The following is a 22,169-nucleotide window of genomic DNA, read 5'->3' as shown; positions in this document are numbered from 1 at the left end:
GGATCCATGGTTCGAGTCTCCCCTAGAGCCCAGATGAATAAAATAATAACAATAAATACAATAATATTATTATTATACTAGAGAATAATGCTATTTAATACCATTACCGTAGGAACGTATTCAGGTAAATTGTCTCGTGTCAACATTGGCTGATGAACAGACACCCAATCACTCAACAAACGATGCATGATTTGTTCTGTATGTATTTTGACAGGTGTATATCTTGGGAATACATTATGTATTCTCTGTATGATGAGTATTGCAATAGTGATCCTTAAGGCATTGAGGCCACTATCGAGTTTCAATACTTTGAAATCAGCATTCCACCCCCCCCCCCCCCCAATAAGGTAATTCAAAGGGACCATTGTTGCGTGCAATCGACGCGGATTATCGACCAACTGCGGGTAATAATGAGATGTGGGAGTGTGTTTGCACTATCCTGCCCCGAAGTCTTGTAGATTAGCGAGAGGGGGAATTACTTGTTATCTCCAAATTGTTATCGAACTTGCTTATTATTGTTATCGTTATCGTTCCGTTGTTGTGTTATTATCGTTATTGTTTATTTTTAGTTATTTACTTATTTATGGTGACCAAGAACCTGGACTCTTGATTCAAGAGTGACCAGACACCGGGACTCTTGCTTCAAGAGTGACCAGACACCGGGACTCTTGCTTCAAGAGTGACCAGACACCGGGACTCTTGCTTCAAGAGTGACCAGACACCGAGACTCTTGCTTCAAGAGTGACCAGACACCTGGACTCTTGCTTCAAGAGTGACCAGACACCTGGACTCTTGCTTCAAGAGTCCCCAGACACCTGAACTCTTGCTTCAAGAGTAACTATGCCTCTAGCTCTTCTTAGTATTAACCAACACCATACAGGCAAGTCTGTGTGACTATTTTAGTCCACAATCTCAAACAATATCCTCTTACAACGTCTATTTTTACAATAAATACTGAAAAATTCTAACACATACCGATTCTTTTTCATAATAATAACGATTAGTTCTAGATTATTGCTTGCAGTAAACTCTATAATCAATATACCGTAGAGTATATTTTAATTCCGCTTTTAGTTTATTCTTGTTGTGTCCACTATTTCTGACCATGTTTGGTCAATACTCGTTTTGAAGGAGGAAGGTTGAGAAGGGTCAAGATTTGCAGGTAGCCTCGCGTGGCGAGCCTTAAGGGCTATATATAGCAAGTCCGCCGGAGTGGTCAACACCGCTATATTAACCGTCGTCTCAGAGGCGTGAGACGGTGTTGTCTATTGGCTAAATCCAGGGATTTAGCGTTAAAATAACGTTAATCTTGGATACCCATTAGGGTGTTCTCTCTTCCCTTGAATCAACATTACTGGGAAATCCTAGTGACGGTGAAAACCCCATTTTACATCGGTTGGTTTCGGCTCATTCTCGGTATTTCTCGGTTAAATCGGTGAAATAATTTTAAATTCCGCTACGTTTTAGGATTTTTCTCATCAACTATGGTTTGTGCTCTTTATGTGGGATTGAGGTATTTGTATGCATGGGAGGGGGAGGCTTGCGAGAATGACGTTGATTGGTTGGGGTTAGATGTCCAGCCGAGATTGGTTGGGGGTTTGCAAGCCCAGCGGTGATAGGTTAGCAACTTGTAAGGCGACGCGCTGATTGCTTGGGGTTTGAGAGCTGAGCATTGATTGGATGGCGCGTCTAAGGAAAAAAGTGAAGCACAAGAAAAATGGAGAGAGAGAGAGAGAGAGAGAGAGAGAGAGAGAGAGAGAGAGAGAGAGAGAGAGAGAGAGAGAGAGAGAGAGAGAGAGAGAGAGAGAGAGAGAGAGAGAAGCAAGTCGTTCTGACCAGTAAACCCACAGAACAGACGAAAGCGATCAAAGAGCAAGGATGAAAGGACGCTTGGAAATGCGCGCGCACGCACACACACACACACACACACACACACACACACACACACACACACACACACACACACACACACACACACACACACGGGAGTGAGAGAACACGGAACGAATCTATAAACTCAGATGAGACACAGGGCTGTAAAACAAAAATATACTGAGAGGATCGGAGTAGGAAAAAACACTAATGGAATTGGGTCTGGCTGAATAAAAATAAGTGAAGGGAAAAGAGGGGAGAAATGATTGCGGCGTAAGAGATCTTAATAAGCTGCCTAATGGACAGCTATCCCAGCAGGGAATATGGCTTCCGTGAATTATATATATATATATATATATATATATATATATATATATATATATATATATATATATATATATATATATATATATATATATATAAATGACCCAAGTTTCACATGAGGTCATTTCTAAGTCATTAAATACTATAAAACCCAACTTTTCCAGTCAGCCGAAGGTAGGCCTATGAGTTATTTGAGAACACACATTCACAAATACATAGATCCTTACACAAAACGCACATACAAAATTGCACAAAATGCACACACACACACACTCACATATAGTTCTTACACAAAACTTACATACACCCTTTCGCGAAAAGACACACACACACATACACACAGCCTTACATACAAATGACTGATAATATATAATGTACATACGCAGAGCTAAAAGCATATACGCGTATATATTATAGCAGCCTCTTAATAATGTTCACAGTCGTTTGTTCTAGCTCTTTAATTACCCTCGTTAATTATACTTAATACTTTAATTGGTCGTCAAGCCATCGTCTTCCATTTATTTTCTAATTTTTACAAATTACCAAAACATACATAACAATTATACAATATATATGAACAGGCAATAACGGTAAAAACTAATCCCCCCTCATTGTAGTACAGCCAACAGGAACCTATAAAACAGGTATGAGTGAAAATCTTACGTAAGTGAAATATCAATTTCGCCCTTACAGCCAGCGTTATTTACTACGCTCTGGGCGGGCCCCGGCCCGTTACCGAGCATATTGATTTTCCCGCGTGTTTATATAGGAGCGCTGGACTGAACTAATGTCTACGGGCTATTCATGCCCGTGCCACCTTTTGTGTGTGTGGCTTAATCTTTATCAATCATCTGAACCAATGTAATGGTGTCGGCTTCCTCCTATAATGTCCAAGGGAGTGGATATAATGGTCATGAATTATCTTTTTTTTCGGGGAAGAGTGATAGACAACATTTTTTTGTGAGGGGGAAGGTGTTGACGTGGGGAGGGTGATAGATATTCTTTAGAGGGGAATAGACATATAAAGGGGTCTCAGGAAAAAAAAAGAGAGAGAGCTTGATATAAAATTTTAGTATCGCATATTGTACTGTTTTCATATGGAAGCTGCAGAACGGTGTAGAACTCAAACAAAAGCTTGTTATATCGCCTTAAGAAGTAATACATGTCAACAAGATTCCATTGGTGATCATTTAACATCTCTCCGTACTGAAGTTCTCCATACAAATACTTCTCAAGATCAGTGAGAACGCTTACGGGCTATTCATGCCCGTGCCACCTCTTGGCTGGCTTAATCTTCACCAATCAACCAATGAGAACGCACCTTGACTGAAATACATACGAACGCATACCCTAACGAGCGTACCTCGCTTCTCGCTGTATATACATAGTTACAATCATCTTGTGGATGATAGAATTCACACATTGCCTCATGAGTTACAATTAGCTATCAGTACACTAAATATAAACACACAAGAGATAACATTCAAAGACTTTACAAGTTTGCACTTCAAGTATTTAAAAACTCCACTTACACAAGACTTAAGAATCTCATAACTTCCGCATTTTTGTACTGTGCGACAAAGTAGTTTTTAGTGATATAGGATAGATTAACTTTAAATGAAAATACTTTCCAGTGGAATCAAAACCAACTCCCAAACAATAATAATATTACTTATACCAACTATGAAAATACAACAAAAAAATATTACAAAAACTAAAAAAAAAATATTACAAAAACTAAAAAAAAAATATTACAAAAACTAAAAAAAAAATAACTTTTTCTATTACTGGAAATAGCCTAAACTGGCATACTAAAAAAAATAAAACCTGAACCATCATTAGTAGTTAGTAAGCCATTGTGGTGGCCTTAAAAACCCTCCAGAGGTTGATAGGCCTTAGGCCCAACACCAAACCAAGGAACCACCCGCACTGGAATGGAATGGAACTATGAGGAGAAAGTCCCAAACCATTACGACTATGTAGCACTGGGAAGGGGGGTCGGGATAAGGATTTGGGAATGGGACGGGGGGGGGGGAAGGAATAGTGCCCAACCACTTGAGGACGGTCGGGGGATTGAACGCCGACCTGCATGAAGTGAGCCAGTGAGTGACCAACCAGCAAATATACTTTAGTCCTGAAGTATATATATACATGTTGGACTAAAATTTTAGTCCAAGATTAAAATAATCTCTCCATGAATATATACCGAGAAGGAAAATATACCTTATGTTTTTATATTACTTTAATATAATTTTTAAATATTCTCTTATTTGTATATATATAATGAAACGACATGTAAGAATACGTAATATTATTAACAGGACAAATAATACAAAGAAATAAGAATAAGAAAAGACGAAGAAGCGCGTAACAATAATAATAAAGGTTACTTGACAATACTGGCAATATCCAATTCGAATTTTCTTGAATAATCCCGCGCGAGCCATTCGGTTTCCTGATTGGCCATCTCCGAATCGTAACTTGTCCCTCATTGGCTGATTGGGTGATGCTAGGCGCAATAAGCTCTCGGCGCATCAAATTTCCAGCCATCTGATTGGATAACGTTAACCGTATATCTGGCCGGTGAATGGCTACCCGCCTGATGTTCGTAGCACTAGAAGCTCGTCATTTTGCTTTTCAAATTTGATTGGTTATCCATATTTGTAACGCGTCCAGTTAACTGGTTGGACCAAAAAAATAACCGTTAGACCAATTTGAAGTTGGGCTTTTTTCAGCGTTCTCATACTTTGGTTTCTGACCAGTTGCTGAATTAATAAATATATACTGAAAGTAATTATCAAAAGAAGAATATATAGTGTAGTATATATGTACTATATATGTAGTATATATCGGAAATCTGTGATGGCGCTCCGTGGAGCACATGTCCTGAATCAATTTTTATTTTATTTTTTCTCAAAGACCAAAATAGTAACCTATCTTGAGATGATTTCGGGGCTTAGCGTCCTAGCGGCCCGGTCCTCGACTAGGCCTCCTTTTTTTGCTACACATCCCCCAGGAAGCAGCTGTCTAATTCCCAGGTATCTATTTACTGCTAGGTAACAGGGGGGGGGGCATCAGGGGTGAAAGAAACTTTTTGCCCATTTGTCCCCGCCTCCACCGGGGATCGAACCCGGAACCTCAAGACTACGAATCCGAAGCGCTGTCCGCTCAGCTGTCAGGCACCTAGCCCTTTTTATCTTGTGTGGCATCACTAAACTAGGACTGAGATCATTTATGTTAATACGATAGAATTCCTATGATCATTCGTGTTAATAGGGAACGCCTATGGTCATTTCTTCTCAAATGTGAACCAATCAACTAATAATAATAATACAATACATGAAAATGAATGAAACAATTTAATGACGGTGTCAATAAATTTGATTTTGAACACGGTCGATAATATAATTATTAGGGTGAGTCACTTTCATTAGACAAATTTAGTAAAGTAACATTGGACAACAAAATTACCAAAATTATTTTTAACAAAGCATCCTAATTTTATTGCTTCCAAACTGTTATTAATTTATATATTTTAAAAATGGTTTGAATAACAGGGATCCTGAAGAATATTACCCGCGTTCAGATTCAAAAAATAAAAAAAAGTTACAATTCCAATATTTTATTTTAGTTTGCATCAATACGCAGTGTCACTGTGTGGCACTAGAGAGGCACTTTATGCCACATGCCTGTTCGTTACTGCGGGGAATTTGCGAGCGTCGGTTGGCACGATCGTCATCTGTTTTCCCGCCATTTCCCGCCAGGAGAATTTCCCGTCATCACACATTTCCCGCCAAAAAAACTTCCCGTCATCAGACATTTCCCGCCAAAAGAATTTCCCGCCACGAGACATTTCCCGCCAAGAGAATTTCCCGCCAAGAGAATTTCCCGTCATCAGACATTTCCCGCCAAGAGAATGTAAACAAATAAGAGTTGCCCACTATCCCTTCTAAGATGCGAGAATCTTGGCGTATGTGTGTGTGTGTGGTTGTGTTTAAGGACTGGACGACGACGTCTCAGATGCCGAGACTTTCTATGGAATCGTATTATATATGATCGTGGGGGAGTGTCTTTAGCGTCGTGTGTCTCTGTCGGTCAAAGATATAACTTGTGCTGGAGTTCGATTTTTGTTTAAACTAATAAAAGCGTTTTATAATCAATATTGGAACTATGAACACATTATTACACCCAATGCAGGGCAGAGTGGGCATGATATCTCTGATAGTGAAATGTGCCAAGTATGTTAATTTCTTGTGCTGTGTGGGATTGGTTAGTAACTTGGAGCTGTTTAGGGTAGTGTCCCTCAACCAGACCTTAACCACACCGTCAACCAGCATTACTGTTACTTTCAATGGGGATAGCAAATCTGTCTCTCCGCGCCTCCTCAAGGACTTGCCTGGAATTAATTTATCAATTAGCCTAAATAGTTATTAATTAGGCTAAATACACAGTATTTAATGCCAATAAGTAATAATAAACTACTTTTACTGATGCCGATTTGTATAATTATTTTAGGATTATTACATAAGTAAAGATATACAATAGCTGACAGTCTTATAATTTGAAGAGACTGACAATTGCAAATTCTCGTGAAATTGATGTATGTCGTTGGCTATTGAGATCCACGTGAATTATGCATTATTTAGTGTTAATTTTCTACGAAAAACGTTATCATTAACGTTTCTGGATTAGTTTACGTTAAGAGAGACATGGTTAGGCTAAAGTGGGTTAGTTTAGGTAAAGTTAGGTTAAATAAAGCTAGATTAGGTTGCCTTATTTATTAAGGTTGAGTTAGGCGAGGCTAGATGAGACTATATTAGCTTAAAAGTAAGGTTAGGTTAGGCAAGGATAACTTAGGATGGGGGGGACCAGTGTAGCTGTACCTGTGACAGGTGTGTGTGTGCACAATTGCCCTGTCTGGATGGCCACATGTGTGGTTCAGGTGTAGAGGTAAAGTATGCAGTATTGTGTCAGGTGTTTGGCAGTACGAGTGAGGCTTCTTGCACTCTGTGGCTTCTGTGCTGTGAGTGTACTCACCTATTTGTACCTGCAGCATAGAAAACAAAGATAAAAAAAACGTTGTTTTTTGGAAAACAAGATTGTCGTTGGCTCGTTGTAAAGTCGACGTTCTAACGCTTCTCTTAAAAAGTTCTGAGTTTTCCACCTTGTCAAAGAATAGTTTCCTTGGCCATAGAAATGCAGACAGTGATGGGGAAAAAATATATATATATACTTGCTGCAAATTAAAAAGAATACAACAACAAATTAATTCACCAGCAAGGAAGTCAACTCAGAATAAAACAATATGTCCAGATGTAATTGAAAGCGAGTGCCTATTTTCACGAGTTAAGTGCAGGAAATACCAGCAAAGTGCATCACTTGATTGGCTACACCAATCATGTGATGAATCACATATATACATTATTAAGTGGAGTGTACTGGAGTATACTTTGTTTATTTACAACAAAACGTATATATATATACGTTTTGTTGTAAATATTACTCCACTTAATATGCCTTATTAAGGGGGGTAATTATGCTCCACACACCAGCAGCTGGCCGACCAGCGAGCCAGTAAATATACTGTAGTCATGGACAGAGAATATATATATATATATATATATATATATATATATATATATATATATATATATATATATATATATATATATATATATATATATATATATATATATAAAAGGCTTCTTGCCTTTATAGGTATGCCAAGGTACCCGGTTCTCTTTCCCCTTCTCTTTCCACCACCCTTTTCCCCTCTTCACTTTTCCCCTCTCGTGTCCCATTCGTCCTTCCCCTTTTCTCACAAAATTTATATTCAGAAGCACTGAAACAACTGTATGATCTATCAGAAAATTTACTACGACGCATTAACAACCCTAGGTGAAATACACTAAATATATTACACTTGATACCATGAAAACCTGAAGAAGGGGGGGGGGGGCATTATAAATGCAAATGAACAAAGATTTGTTCATTTGATACATCACGTTAGTGTGATTTCTGTGTGTAATAAATGCAAATATTTCATAAAGCATTTAAATTAAGCCGACCCCGACAAGCCTATGCCCGTCCTGTACCCAAGACCATTCTCCCTGAAAGGTTGAGTGAGGATAGTTTTATAAGCGTATCATTCTCTACACAACTTCATGAGCATCCGAGAAAAGGGATGATCTCGGACGTAGGTTCGAACCCTCGTCATGGCCTTTGTGGATTTGTTCATTTAATCATATTCTCTCTCTTACAAACAAAACATTTGTTTGCATAAGTGTTATGTTAGACTTCAGCTCTATGACTCTTTATGGCCGCTATCTGAAATGGTCAGGTGTTGGACTAAAGGCCCCCATCAACCTCTGAAAGGGGTTATAATAGCCACCACAATACCTTACTGACCAACCAGTAAGTATTCTTTAGTCCTGAACATAGTCCGGGACTCAAATACACTGAATACACTGTACAAATACACTCAAATACACTGTACAAATACACTCAAATACACACGCCGCGAAGCAGGGAACACATCTCCATACATATGTGCTAATATACTTACCAGCAAGTCAACAAGCATATGTTTTATTTACTCGCTTTAATTACTCGTGTATGTTCTATAACTCGCAAGTTATTAATTATCATATTACTCTTATTACTACTAGCAATAATAACATTATAAAGTAAATATTTGCAGTTATAAAATTAGGTATTAAAATACCCATCATAAAATTGATAATAATGAATTCAACTTTATGTACACACTCTTCTCTGGCGACACATGTACAAAATAATTTTGTTTAAAGAAAACGCCCCAAAAAAGTTGCCAGAGATGAAAACAAAATAATTACACTTTCTTCAGGGATAAACAAAAAATTACAACACAATGCCCAGAGTTGGAAGAACGGATGTGAATAATATTTATTACATACTTATTCTTATTGTTACTCTCATGCTCTCTCTCTCTCCCTCTCTTTCTCTCTCTCTCTCTCTCTCTCTCTCTCTCTCTCTCTCTCTCTCTCTCTCTCTCTCTCTCTCTCTCTCTCTCTCTCTCTTGCCCCTTAGGGCCAACAAAGATTTTGAGAAGTTGCCAGACTTATAATGGCTTTTACTGATTAAAATTTTACACACACACACACACACACATACCAGCGATACAAAGATGCGAGAAACAACTACACTGCAGTGAGGAGAGAAGCAGAAAGATATTTTGAAAAAGGGATTGCGAATAAATGTAAAACTGAACCAGACCTATTCTATAAATTCACAAACAACAAATTGCAGGTAAAGGATGATATTCAGAGGTTGAAAATGGGAAACAGATTCACGGTAGAGCGACGGAAAATGAAAAGGAAATGTGTGAAACATTAAACGAAAAATTCCAAAATGTGTTTGTATAAAAGGAAATCTTCAGGGAACCAGACACAATAAAAATTCCAGAGAACAACATAGAGCACATAGAGGTGTCTAGAGATGAAGTGGAAAAAATGCTCAAGGAGCTAGGTAAGAACAGAGCAGTTGGTCCAGATGGAGTTTCACCATGGGTTCTGAGAGAATGTGCACCTGAGCTCAGCATTCCACTTCAACTGATTTTTCAGGCATCCCTGTGTTCAAGAATTGGATGGAGAAATACTAAAGAAATTGTTCACGACTTTTATTAGGCCAAAGCTGGAATATGGAGCGGTTGAGTGGTGCCCATATCTTCAGAAGCACATCAGCAAACTGGAAAAGGTGCAAAGACATGCTACTAAGTGGCTCCCAGAACTGAAGGGCAAGAGCTACAAGGAGAGGTTAGAGGCATTAAATATGCAAAAACTAGAAAATAGAAGAAAAAGAGGCGATATGATCACTACGTACAAAATTGTAACTGGAATCGATAAAATTAATAGGGAAGAATTCCTGAGACCTGGAACTTCAAGAACAAGAGGTCATACATTTAACTAACGAAACAAAGCTGCCGGAGAAATATAAGAAAATTCACGTTTGTAAACAACAGAGTGGTAGACGGTTGGAACAAATTAGGTGAGAAGGTGGTGGAGGCCAAGACCGTAAGTAATTTCAAATCGTTATATGACAAAGAGTGCTGGGAAGACGAGACACCACGAGCGTAGCTCTCATCCTGTAACTACACTTAGATAATTACACTTAGGTAATTACACACATACACACATTAGGACCAAAGAGCCAAAGCTCAACCCCCGCAAGCACAAATAGGTGAGTACACTGGTTTGGAGGCCAAAACCGTCAGAAATTTCAATGCGCTATACGACCAAAAAAAATAAGAGTACTTGGAAGACAGGTCATCCTGAGCGTAGCTCTCATCCTGTAACTACAATTAGATAATTACCCTTAGGTAATTACACTGTCAGTCGCCGCACCTTCGTGGTAAAGGGGGGATTTGTTTGAGTAATTGGTTCAGTGGGATACTCGATGAGAAGCAGAGGGCGAGGCTCTGGGTACAGAGGGATTAGTCAATTTGATGTGGATGGAGAGGAGAGATTGTAAAGGAGGGGGGGGGGACAGTGATGGAGGGGGGAGGGGAGGGTGAGATGTAGTGTGGTGGGAGGAAGGGGGTGGAGAGAGTGTCAGGAGATGGATGAGCTCAGTTTCCAGGAAGGTTATATCTTATCGGCCGATTCTCCCCCTCTTCCCTCCATGCCCTCCCTCTTCCAGTAATAGTCTTGGTTCTTTATTATTTTCAGCGTACTTTTTATAGTCATTAAAGAAGAACATAAGATATTAGAGGCCCTATGGGGGTACATACGAGGCAGCCTCTCTCTATTTTCACCCCAAACTCTTCTGCTGTATCAGTTTCTGGATCTGTGTATCTATTAGCACTACAACTGGTATAGTCTTACTAACTCCAATGTTCCTTCATTGTCGTTACCAACTGCAATGATCAATTTCGCGAGCCGCTAACATTTTTTGTACATTAGTTTTGACCTTAAGTTTCTCATTAGTTTTTGACCGTACACGTCAAAATCGTGATGTGTTATTAGGAGAAGAGAGAGAGTTCAAGAGAGAGAATTTGGATCACGTTACGCATGCTAACAGTACATTCTCTACACTGTTTCAAATCATAAAACAGCAATGTATGTAGTTACTAAACGTTTGTTTTGTATTTAATACAACCAAATTGTAATTGTTCTTAGGCTCAGAGGTTAGGAGTCATGCGGGGTAGAAATAGCCTAAGCTACTCAATCCCTTTGGGATGTATTTTTTTCTTGTTTCAAGAAACATACTTGAACTTAGGAGTGGATCGAGGTGCTGGATGGAGATGGGTTGTTCGTTTGTTACTCTAATTCATCTTCAACATACCCCCCCCCCATTCCATGTCCTTGTACCACCTATCATTACACACCCCATCCCATCATCTACACTCCTCTCCCACCCCATTCCAGCACATCACCTAACTCATTCTCTAAAAAAAATGCGCAGTAATTTTAATTTTACAGCTCTTGTGAAGCAGTTGGCACGATAATCATCTTACAGCCTCGCTAAGCGGTCAATATCTATGCGATTATCCGGAGCAGATGCAGTTACAAAAATCCGAGAATTTTTAACTTTTGAATTGTTGTGTGAAATCATTTTATTCAGTATTGTTATTACTATTCGTATGCATGACATGATATTGGCATAGTAAGAGAAAGAGAGAGAGAGAGAGAGAGAGAGAGAGAGAGAGAGAGAGAGAGAGAGAGAGAGAGAGAGAGAGAGAGAGAGAGAGAGAGAGAGAGAGAGAGAGAGAGAGAGGAGAGATATTCGCACATGTTTCTTAAGACTAACAACATCTCTCTCTTTCCAGGTGTGTCCAGAAGCGCTCTCTCTTCCCAGGGTTCTACCCCCCTCCCCCTCTTCTCAAGGACACCTCCACCACCACCCTCGTCTTCTCCTGCCCCTTCATCCATCGTAAACCCATCGTCAACAATCTCAGAATCACCTCCAACTCCCTCGGAACCGTCTCCGGCGATCGTAGAATCGTATCCAACCCTCTCAGAAACACCTTCAGACCTCTCAGGCGCCTCGCCCGCCCTCTCACGGGCTTCCGAACTCGTTTCCTCTGCAGATTTCGTTGATGTTGCTACTTCAACGTCCCTCAGAAGCTCGGCTCTAGAGACCGCACAAAGCCTTTTCCACTCCTCTTTTCCCCCCTACCCTTCCACTTCCACCTCTTCCTCCATCAGCCACGAAGAAAGCACCTTCGCCCCATCCCACAAATCTGTGGCCAACATCACAGCTTTCCAGGACCTGAGAGTTACACCTCTCGGCACTACTTCTGTCCTCCCGTCTACTTCTGCTGCCTTCCCCTCGCCATCGTTGCTTCCACATACGTCTTTGTGGCCATCGCCTTCGCCAGGGCCTTCATCTTCCTCGCCGGCACCGCCTTCTGCGTCTGTTTTATCATCGCCAACCTCGCCGGGGGTGTGCTGGGGCGGAGAGGCAGGAGGCTCCATTGCCCTGAGCCCGGACCACCGTGGCAACCTCTGGCTTCTTACCTCCTACAAGAGAGGGTAAGAGAGAGAGAGAGAGAGAGAGAGAGAGAGAGAGAGAGAGAGAGAGAGAGAGAGAGAGAGAGAGAGAGAGCGAGAGCGAGAGCGAGAGAGAGAGAGAGAGAGAGAGAGAGTGAGAGTGAGAGTGAGAGTGAGAGAGAGAGAGAGAGAGAGAGTGAGAGTGAGAGTGAGAGAGAGAGTGAGAGAGAGAGAGAGAGAGAGAGAGAGAGAGAGAGAGAGAGAGAGAGAGAGAGAGAGAGAGAGAGAGAGAGAGAGAGAGAGAGAGAGAGAGATGGTGAATGAAGACAGAAGTCCGTCTCTACTTGTAAATCCTTAAAATCACATTCGTCATTAGTTCCAGCTGTTCACTCTTCGTATCAACATACCTGGGCTCGTTCTAGGTTCGTTTTAGGCTAGCCCTATCCTCGCCCTTAAATTATCCTAGTCTAGTCCAATCCTCGTCTTGGGTTCGTCCTATCCTCGGTTTGAATGTCTTCTTTATTCGTTCAGTTTTCGTTTTATCTACTAGACCAATAGCATACATAAGTCACTGGTCAAGTTGTACTTAGTAAGGGGGACGGATCTGTTGCGTTAGTTACTAATAAAAATATACTTTCTATAACAACTTTAAAATTTGCACTCTGTTTCCCTATCCATTCAAAGTCACCAGAAGAAAAAATGTAATTTGCAAGTTTAATATTCTTTGATAACAGTTTTCAAAAAATGCTGCACACACACACACACACACACACACACACACACACACACACACACACACACACACACACACACACACACACACACACACACACACACACACACACGCCGTTAAAATAATCATATGATGATAACAATGTGCACAAGTGCAATTGTACTGAGCATTTCACTACGCTTGCGGCCTCAATACTATTATATCGACATCCACAGTTCCTTAACTCTCTCTCTCTCTCGAGTGTATCAAAAATCTGCATTTCTCATTTTAAACCCAGAGTTAATACTGCTTCAGTAGCCACAGTAAAGAAACCAAATTCTTGGTATTAATTAACAAGTGTGTTTATGCGATGGGCGGTTTCTAAACTTCAATTAGCGGAATGTTTCATTAAATCCTTTACAGAGGTTTTAATCCCACTTTAGTGACCTCATGAAGGCAAAGAAATTTATAAATAATAAGTAGTAGTTGTTGTTATTGTGTTCGTAGAGTGAAAGAACCATCTTGGGAAGTCTGAAATTGCGTGGCGGGTGGCGGACATAAACCTAACACAGGCGCCACGCTCGATTTCACGTGAGAAGGGAAGGCTATAAAGGAAGCAGAGGCTATATACTCTCTTCTTTTGTAAAGCTCTCGTGTCACTATTGTGGGCTAGGCCAGTAATGCTTTTGAGGCGCAAATGGGACTAACCCAACTGCTTTTATATTGGGGATTTTTGGCCATGAACCAGGTACCGGAGCTGGACTGGTTATCAGCACACTGTGTATTAATTATTTGTTTGTGTGTGTGTGTGTGTGTAAGTTATTTTCGATGTTAGTATGGCAGCTCAATCCAGTATGACAGCTCAATCCTCTCTATACTGCTTTAAATGCCCTCTTACCACTTCTAAAGAGCTAGGCTATGGTTATTTTGGTGTGTTCTCTAGGCACTTCTCTAAATAGTCATGTGGTGTATATACCTAAGAGGTGTAGCCCATTTTTCAATGCATATACTACGAGCTTACTTTGAGTCTTTCTGGTTAGTTAGAAAGCGTGTGAAAGATTTAATTACCCTTGCAACTGATAGGACTGAAACCTAACACCAATATATCAAACTAGGCTATATTGCCTTTGTTTCGTTTGCGTTGTATTTTCTCTCTTTATTAAATAATGTACAGTATAAATGGCATATATATACATCAATTTACAAAGGAAATACTACATTACATAGAGTTTATAAAATTCTCTATCATCACAGAGCATGAGTTTTAAACCTCAAATGTTAGACTTAAACCTGCCTTGCAAGAATAATATTTTTGTCTACTGAGTAACCCTCCTATTGACACAATTTATGCCTATTAACACATAAAAGTAATCAATCAAACAGTAATGTTCCTGACTCTCGATAAGGTATTGTATTAACAGTGGCGGGCTGGCAGATTTTATATATATATATATATATATATATATATATATATATATATATATATATATATATATATATATACTATTGGCATTAAAAATATGTAGATTTAGGAAAAAAGATTCATTCGAGATGTACATGCAGATATTGATATATAAACATCGAGAAGACAAACTTGTGAATATACATACCGGTATTTAAATTACCTAGGTGTATATATATATATATATATATATATATATATATATATATATATATATATATATATATATATATATATTTATATATATATATATATATATATATATATATATATATTATATAATAATAATATATATATGCCGGTAGCATTTATAAACAACATTAATGACCTTCTCTATCCTCCCTTGTCAGGCCTCAGGTGTCGCCAGGCCTAGTGTGGGTGCTGAACTTTACCTCCCTCACCTGGCAGGCTCTTGGGCAACATAGCAACCAGGCTCAGCCAGGTGGTGAGGATAGAGGCCCTCAGAACACGATGGAACGGCATTCTCAGCCTACAACGCCGTTACCCGCTGCTGCTGGTGATAATGTTGGGCAAGTTATGAGTGGTGATAAAGCTACAGTTACAGACCCGTTGGCGTTCTGCCCGTGGTCCCATGGTCTAGTAGCCCTCTATAGTGCAAACAGGTCCTCCACTATCACCTGGCTCTTGCCCTACGGAAATGATACCTGGCGAAGACTCCACAAAGATCAGGGGGTTGTATTTCCTTCGGGAGCGGCATCTGTGATCGCCAGTTGGTGTGGCAGACATCGTGACGCCCTCTGGCTGCTAACCACCGCCAGGAGATCGCCAGCTGCTGTAGGGAAGAGCGACAGCATCGACAGACAGACACTATGGAAGCTGGACCATAGAGGCAAGTGGTCTGCTTTGAACTTGGTGCCGGGAAGGGAGGAAAAACAGTTCGATTTACATCGCACCATACGCAGCTGGAGCGATGATCGCGGCGCTCTCTTCCTCCTACAGGAACTGGAGAGTTTGAGGACCTCCCTGCGGTTGGTGAAGTTGAACACAGTGTCGGGGACGCGGACGTTACTTACCCTGCAGGCCGACCATGAGAGCAGCGTCTGGGTCCCCAGCTCCTCGGGTGAGTTGTACTCCATATTCTCTGATCCTCGAGGTTCGTGGATCGTGACCTTCAGTTACTATACTGGCGTCGTCTTGAGGAGAGAGCGGACACGCGTGGCTCTCCACACAGATAATCTCTTAGTGAAGATGAACGAGACGATATACAACAATATTCCTCTGTGCGGTGACACGCCCTACATTACAAGCGAGGACGTTGTAGCGAAAGAAATAAATCTGTATCATATATCTCTGTCGCCCGAGTGCCCGCAGTTTGCCACACAACACACCACAACGCTACAACACAGAAACACACAAGTCACCAAGACTTTCCGTGGCACCAACACACCCACCCACCAGTTCCCCAACATACAAGCAATTGTTGGAGAGGACCGAGGGAGTGGTGGAGGGTCTGGGGTGGTCTCCACCAGCACCCTGCCTGCAGGGGAGACAAACCGCTCACTCCACAATGGTTACGAAGGGAACTATATCTTCATCACGGATGGTAAGGTAAGAAACACTGCCTCAGTTGTATCTACCTAGTGTCTATATTTATTGTAACCCTATGTCAGTATATTTATATAACTTTCCGTGTAAATATCGTAATGCATTTCCTGCAGTATTACTTCAGTTTACCCTCTCTGAATACTCAAGATTATTAAGTACTTCAAGTAAAACATCGGATATTTACTGTAAAGTAATGTAGTATGATCCTATTTAATTTACTCACCAGATGGGACTACAGTTGAGCTTAATAGTCAATGACCTGTTAACTAATAAATGTCTCTATTTACCAAATAGTAAATGGAAGCCGAAGCCTATGGAAGGTTTAGGTGGGGGGGATCTCGATAAGCCTAACAGGTTTCCAGTTCCCGATTGTTTGAAATAATAAACCAAATGAATAGATTTACACTTGGCTTTCCAAATTAACCTTTACTGAAGCATTGGAGTACTCAAATAAGCTCAAAACTTATTCTCTTAGCAGCGGTGGTAATAAAATAGGTTGACGTACTAATGCTCCTCTTTGTATGTGCACGTGTTCCTGCTTCTCTTCCTATGTGCACGTGTTCCTGCTCCTCTTCCTATGTGCACGTGTTCCTGCTTCTCTTCCTATGTGCATGTGTTCCTGCTTCTCTTCCTATGTGCACGTGTTCCTGCTTCTCTTCCTATGTGCACGTGTTCCTGCTCCTCTTCCTATGTGCACGTGTTCCTGCTTCTCTTCCTATGTGCACGTGTTCCTGCTCCTCTTCCTATGTGCATGTGTTCCTGCTCCTCTTCCTATGTGCATGTGTTCCTGCTCCTCTTCCTATGTGCACGTGTTCCTGCTCCTCTTCCTATGTGCACGTATTCCTGCTTCTCTTCCTATGTGCACGTGTTCCTGCTCCTCTTCATATGTGCACGTATTCCTGCTCCTCTTCCTATGTGCACGTATTCCTGCTTCTCTTCCTATGTGCACGTGTTCCTGCTTCTCTTCCTATGTGCACGTGTTCCTGCTCCTCTTCCTATGTGCACGTATTCCTGCTCCTCTTCCTATGTGCACGTGTCTCCGCTCCTCTTCCTACGTGCACGTATTCCTGCAGTAGCAGCAGCCAGTGTTGGTTCGTGTCCAAGGTAGGAATTATTCGTGTATATCTTTGTTCTTATCTGCTCTACGCGTTAGTGCATGTAAGTCTCATCATTCTAATTAAGCAAAAACGTTAAATAATTTTCTTATCATATGTTCACAAGGGTTTAGCATATTTTCGGTTAAGCATATTCTCACATAGGCTTAATCGAGGCTTTACTGTGGGAAAAACTTTGTAAATTAAAATAATAACTCAGATTAAGGCATCTTGATTTGAGTAAGGCCCGAGTCGAGGTGGTAAATATCAATATTTAAGAATATCGACTACCAAGGTTATTTTATTTCCAGAGATTTTGGAGATTTCCTCCGTTATTTCTTTGGCTATCATTAATAAACCGTAGGATTTACGGAGCAATTACATGCCCGTTTATAAGAGGTCTGTACTTCTCACCTGGGGCACGGCCGCTCAGTTTGTTTTTTATCAAACAGTTTACAAGCTCCAAGATCGTCCTCAACCGTAAGTTATTAATACTGTGGATAACCTCGTAGGGCTTCGTAGTTCGTAACCTTTAATAATCCTCAATGATCGTGTTAACTACTGGTGTCGCAAGCGGAGAAGCATAAGTAATTGCCTTGTTAATCCTAACCCAAGTAAGTAATTATCAAATGAAGGCGCAATCCTGACCCCCCCAAGTCTATGTTGAGACTCAGACATACTTAGAAACGTGTTTAAATTCTTGTTAAGCAACAGTTTTGTACATTTATTACCAAATACAAAACAGTACTTACTCTATTATAAGTGCAATGTTATGTTTTAGTATCGTAGAGAACTCAGGTTCCTCGTTCTTGATTCCCATAATAAGTATCATCTACTATTATTATAAAATATAGATAAATAGTCTTGTATATGAGAAAAATTTACGGTATCTTTCTTGGTCCTTGACTTTTAAATATTAAGTACATGGAACTTAAATAATAGCTAATTTCCAAAGTAAATGACAGCAAAGACAAAAGAAATTTGGGACGTAGTTTTACGAAGCCTAAAGTGCCGTTAATTTGACTTGAGTTATGGTTATTTGTAACATTAATTAAATTCGTAATTACACCCCCAGTCACGAAGAACAATCTCAGGTTAAATATTCGTGACATTCTCTACTTCCTTTGATAAACGAGTTGACGGTATCTAAATTTTGCAGTAATTGGTCCTCCTCCTCCTCCTCCCAGCGCATATATTATATATTGACTTATTAATTTTGGATAAATTGCTTGTAACTCATCAACGTTTTTTCAGAGGGGAGAATATATATATATATATATATACACTCGCTGACTACTCTAGAACATCAAGTTTACAGTATACTTAGGAGGTTAGCTATGGTACGGCCAGAGCTAGAAGGGTAGACAGCCCAACACAGTCTAAATCTCGCCGGCGCCTGGGATCGAACCCAGGACCACAGGATCACAAGTCCAGCATGCTGTCTGCTCGGCCGACCGGCTCCCCAACATTAGCTCCCCCAACATTAGTAAATCAAAATATATCACAGGGTATGCTGGCTACATAAATTTTCAAAATATAATCAACATGCAAATGTAAGACATGTAGTCCTGGTACAATATACTGTATAGAATTCAATGCAACCCGTAATTAAGGCAAACATATGTTTCTATATTAAACAGCATGCATTAATCACCTTAATTACTGTAAATGCAATATACAAATTACATATAATGCAACTGTGAATAACCATTCTTGTAAATTATTTCACTGTTCTCCCGCAAAGTAACTTTGCATATTAGGCTGTGCAAGAACTACTATTCAGCCAACAAGGCTGGAATAAATTAACATGAAGCAATTTAATGCATTATCAACATCATATTAACAATAAAGGTAAGCTAGGTAATCAAAACTTTATTTAATCTCTAAACTTGGTCTAGGCTGGTCACCATAAGCAAATACAATTAAAGTTATGGCGAGCGTAACTCCTTGTTCACAACGGCGCTTCCACAGCTTGTGGCATAACACACACACCTGTAGCTTGTGACACACACACCTGTAGCTTGTGGCATAACACGCACACACCTGCAGCTTGTGACACACACACCTGTAGCTTGTGACATAACACACACACACACACACCTGTAGCTTGTGGCATAACACGCACACACCTGTAGCTTGTGACACACACACCTGTAGCTTGTGGCATAACACGCACACACCTGCAGCTTGTGACACACACACCTGTAGCTTGTGACATAACACACACACACACACACCTGTAGCTTGTGGCATAACACGCACACACCTGTAGCTTGTGACACACACACCTGTAGCTTGTGGCATAACACGCACACACCTGTAGCTTGTGACACACACACCTGTAGCTTGTGGCATAACACGCACACACCTGTAGCTTGTGACACACACACCTGTAGCTTGTGGCATAACACGCACACACCTGCAGCTTGTGACACACACACCTGTAGCTTGTGACACACACACCTGTAGCTTGTGACATAACACACACACACACACACCTGCAGCTTGTGGCATAACACACACACACACCTGTAGCTTGTGACATAACACGCACACACCTGCAGCTTGTGACACACACACCTGTAGCTTGTGACATAACACACACACACACACCTGTAGCTTGTGACATAACACACACACACACACCTGCAGCTTGTGGCATAACACACACACACCTGTAGCTTGTGACATAACACACACCTACAGCTTGTGACATTATTACTGTACACACACACACACACACACACACACACACACACACACACACACACACACACACACACACACACACACACACACACACACACACACACACACAAGTCCTCTTCCTCTGACTGTCAATAACCAATTGCTTATCTTGGTCATTTCATAATCTGGCAGCTGTATTTTGTTGATGTAGTGACAAACACGATTTATTATTATCCCGAATATATCTGAGGACCAACATCACAGTCCTGGTGACCCCCACTGGTCACATTTCCTTATCCCCCCCCCCACCATATCCTCCATTTTGAATGATGGCAGGTGTAACCTAAATTTGATAAATATAAATGTTTAATAGAATCATTGAATTTATTACAAGGTGCATTATTTTGTATAGATTTAATTATAACATTTGAACAAGATATGAATTATTATTGTTATTTATTTTTAACATTATTATTATGTGTATCAGCAATATTATTATTATTAGTAGTACTGTATATATATATATATATATATATATATATATATATATATATATATATATATATATATATATAATTTTATTTATATTTAAAATTTATACTTAAAATATATTATTTCCCTTCTTGTTATTAGTCTTATCAATATTCGCCAGAACGAGAGTGAGGCGCCGCCGGGCCCGCATCTGAGGGGCAAGAACCATGCCAACAACTCTATCATCTTCTTCTCCCTCTCCCTCTCCATCTTCGCCCTGGTGGGCATCATCATCTTCGTCAGGCGCTGCGTCAGGTAGGTATTGGGAGGGGGGAGGGGTGAGGCTCGGGTTAAGGAAAGAATATATTGGGGGTGAATCTTAAACATACTTCATTGCCTTCCCTGTTTCCCTTTTGTTGGTTATATTATATTTATCTTTCGTGAATATCATTATATAATTGATAAAAATTTGATAAATCTGTTTCCCGCTTAACCATCATGTACAGTAAGCAATTATCAATGTAAAGGCAACACTATGATCGTTAAATGTTGACAAGTATGTAATATTCTCTAGTTTTCTTATGTGTTTGTGTCCACCAGATGTCCAGCTGCCCATGAGCTAGGGGATGTCCGGGACGAGCGGGGCAAGCCGCCCTCTCCTATCCCTGTGCTCTACAGCATCGTGTCTGAAGATCCAAACTACGAGACCTCGACCAACAACTCGCCGTGTCCGTCGCAGAACGCTCTTTACGACGCCACCGTCACCACCGCCGCCGATACGCCCAGCATCACCACCCCTAATGGCGGCACGCCCAACTACATGACCCCCAGTTCCACCACGCCAACGGGTATGTCCCCCAGCACCGTCACGCGCCACACGCTCACGCCAGCGTCTCACCCCAGGGACCCCGTCAGCTACGCCATCACCAACACTACCACGGACGCCATCAGTATCGCCACCAATAACGCCTTTACCAAGTACCTCATCAACAGCGCCTCGGACCCCATCAGCCTGGACGGCAGTTCGACCCTCAACACCACCAGTACCAGCACCACGCAGTTCTGATCTATCCTGTGCTACAGTAACAGCACTCACGTCTAGTTAGATATTCTAGCAATGGCAATGCTAGACATTTTATACAGAAGCTACTAGATAATTATCAGGAAACAGCGCTAAGTTAGAGTGACTATATAGCACTTAGATATTATATAAGGACGGATTTTGAGCTGGGATATAAGGACAAAGAAAAGGTACGGTGCCAAATCACATAGACAGTCGGGAATTGATTGTCAAAGCTACTAATATAATATAGCAATTAGCATTTGTTAATCTAGAATTACATATTAAATTGCAAAGCAAGGTTGCATGATTATATTTAAATACTTCAAAAGCTGCAATCCGGCAAATGCTGAGCTCAATGATTCATGATACCTAGAAACTAAGATTTTGGTAACATTCGAAATAAGAGGTCCTAGTCATGTTTAAGAACTACATTTAAGGAAACACTATA

General features: G+C 40.6%; 1 protein-coding gene across 1 annotated transcript in view; it reads left to right on the top strand.

Annotated features, from left to right (window-relative positions):
• The window catches only part of LOC123757059 (mucin-5AC), a 69,314-nt gene extending 47,145 nt beyond the window's left edge, over window positions 1-22,169 (top strand). The window contains exons 2-5 of the mRNA XM_069324148.1: window positions 12,002-12,707; window positions 15,190-16,408; window positions 20,840-20,973; window positions 21,259-22,169. Of these exons, the coding sequence (XP_069180249.1) occupies window positions 12,002-12,707; window positions 15,190-16,408; window positions 20,840-20,973; window positions 21,259-21,724 (2,525 nt within the window). The 3' untranslated portion in view covers window positions 21,725-22,169. The remainder of the gene's footprint in view (window positions 1-12,001; window positions 12,708-15,189; window positions 16,409-20,839; window positions 20,974-21,258) is intronic.

Source organism: Procambarus clarkii, chromosome 13 (assembly GCF_040958095.1).
Source record: "Procambarus clarkii isolate CNS0578487 chromosome 13, FALCON_Pclarkii_2.0, whole genome shotgun sequence".
Lineage (NCBI taxonomy): Eukaryota > Metazoa > Arthropoda > Malacostraca > Decapoda > Cambaridae > Procambarus > Procambarus clarkii.
Note: the sequence above shows the minus strand (reverse complement) of the source record. Positions and strands in the feature narration are given on the sequence as shown.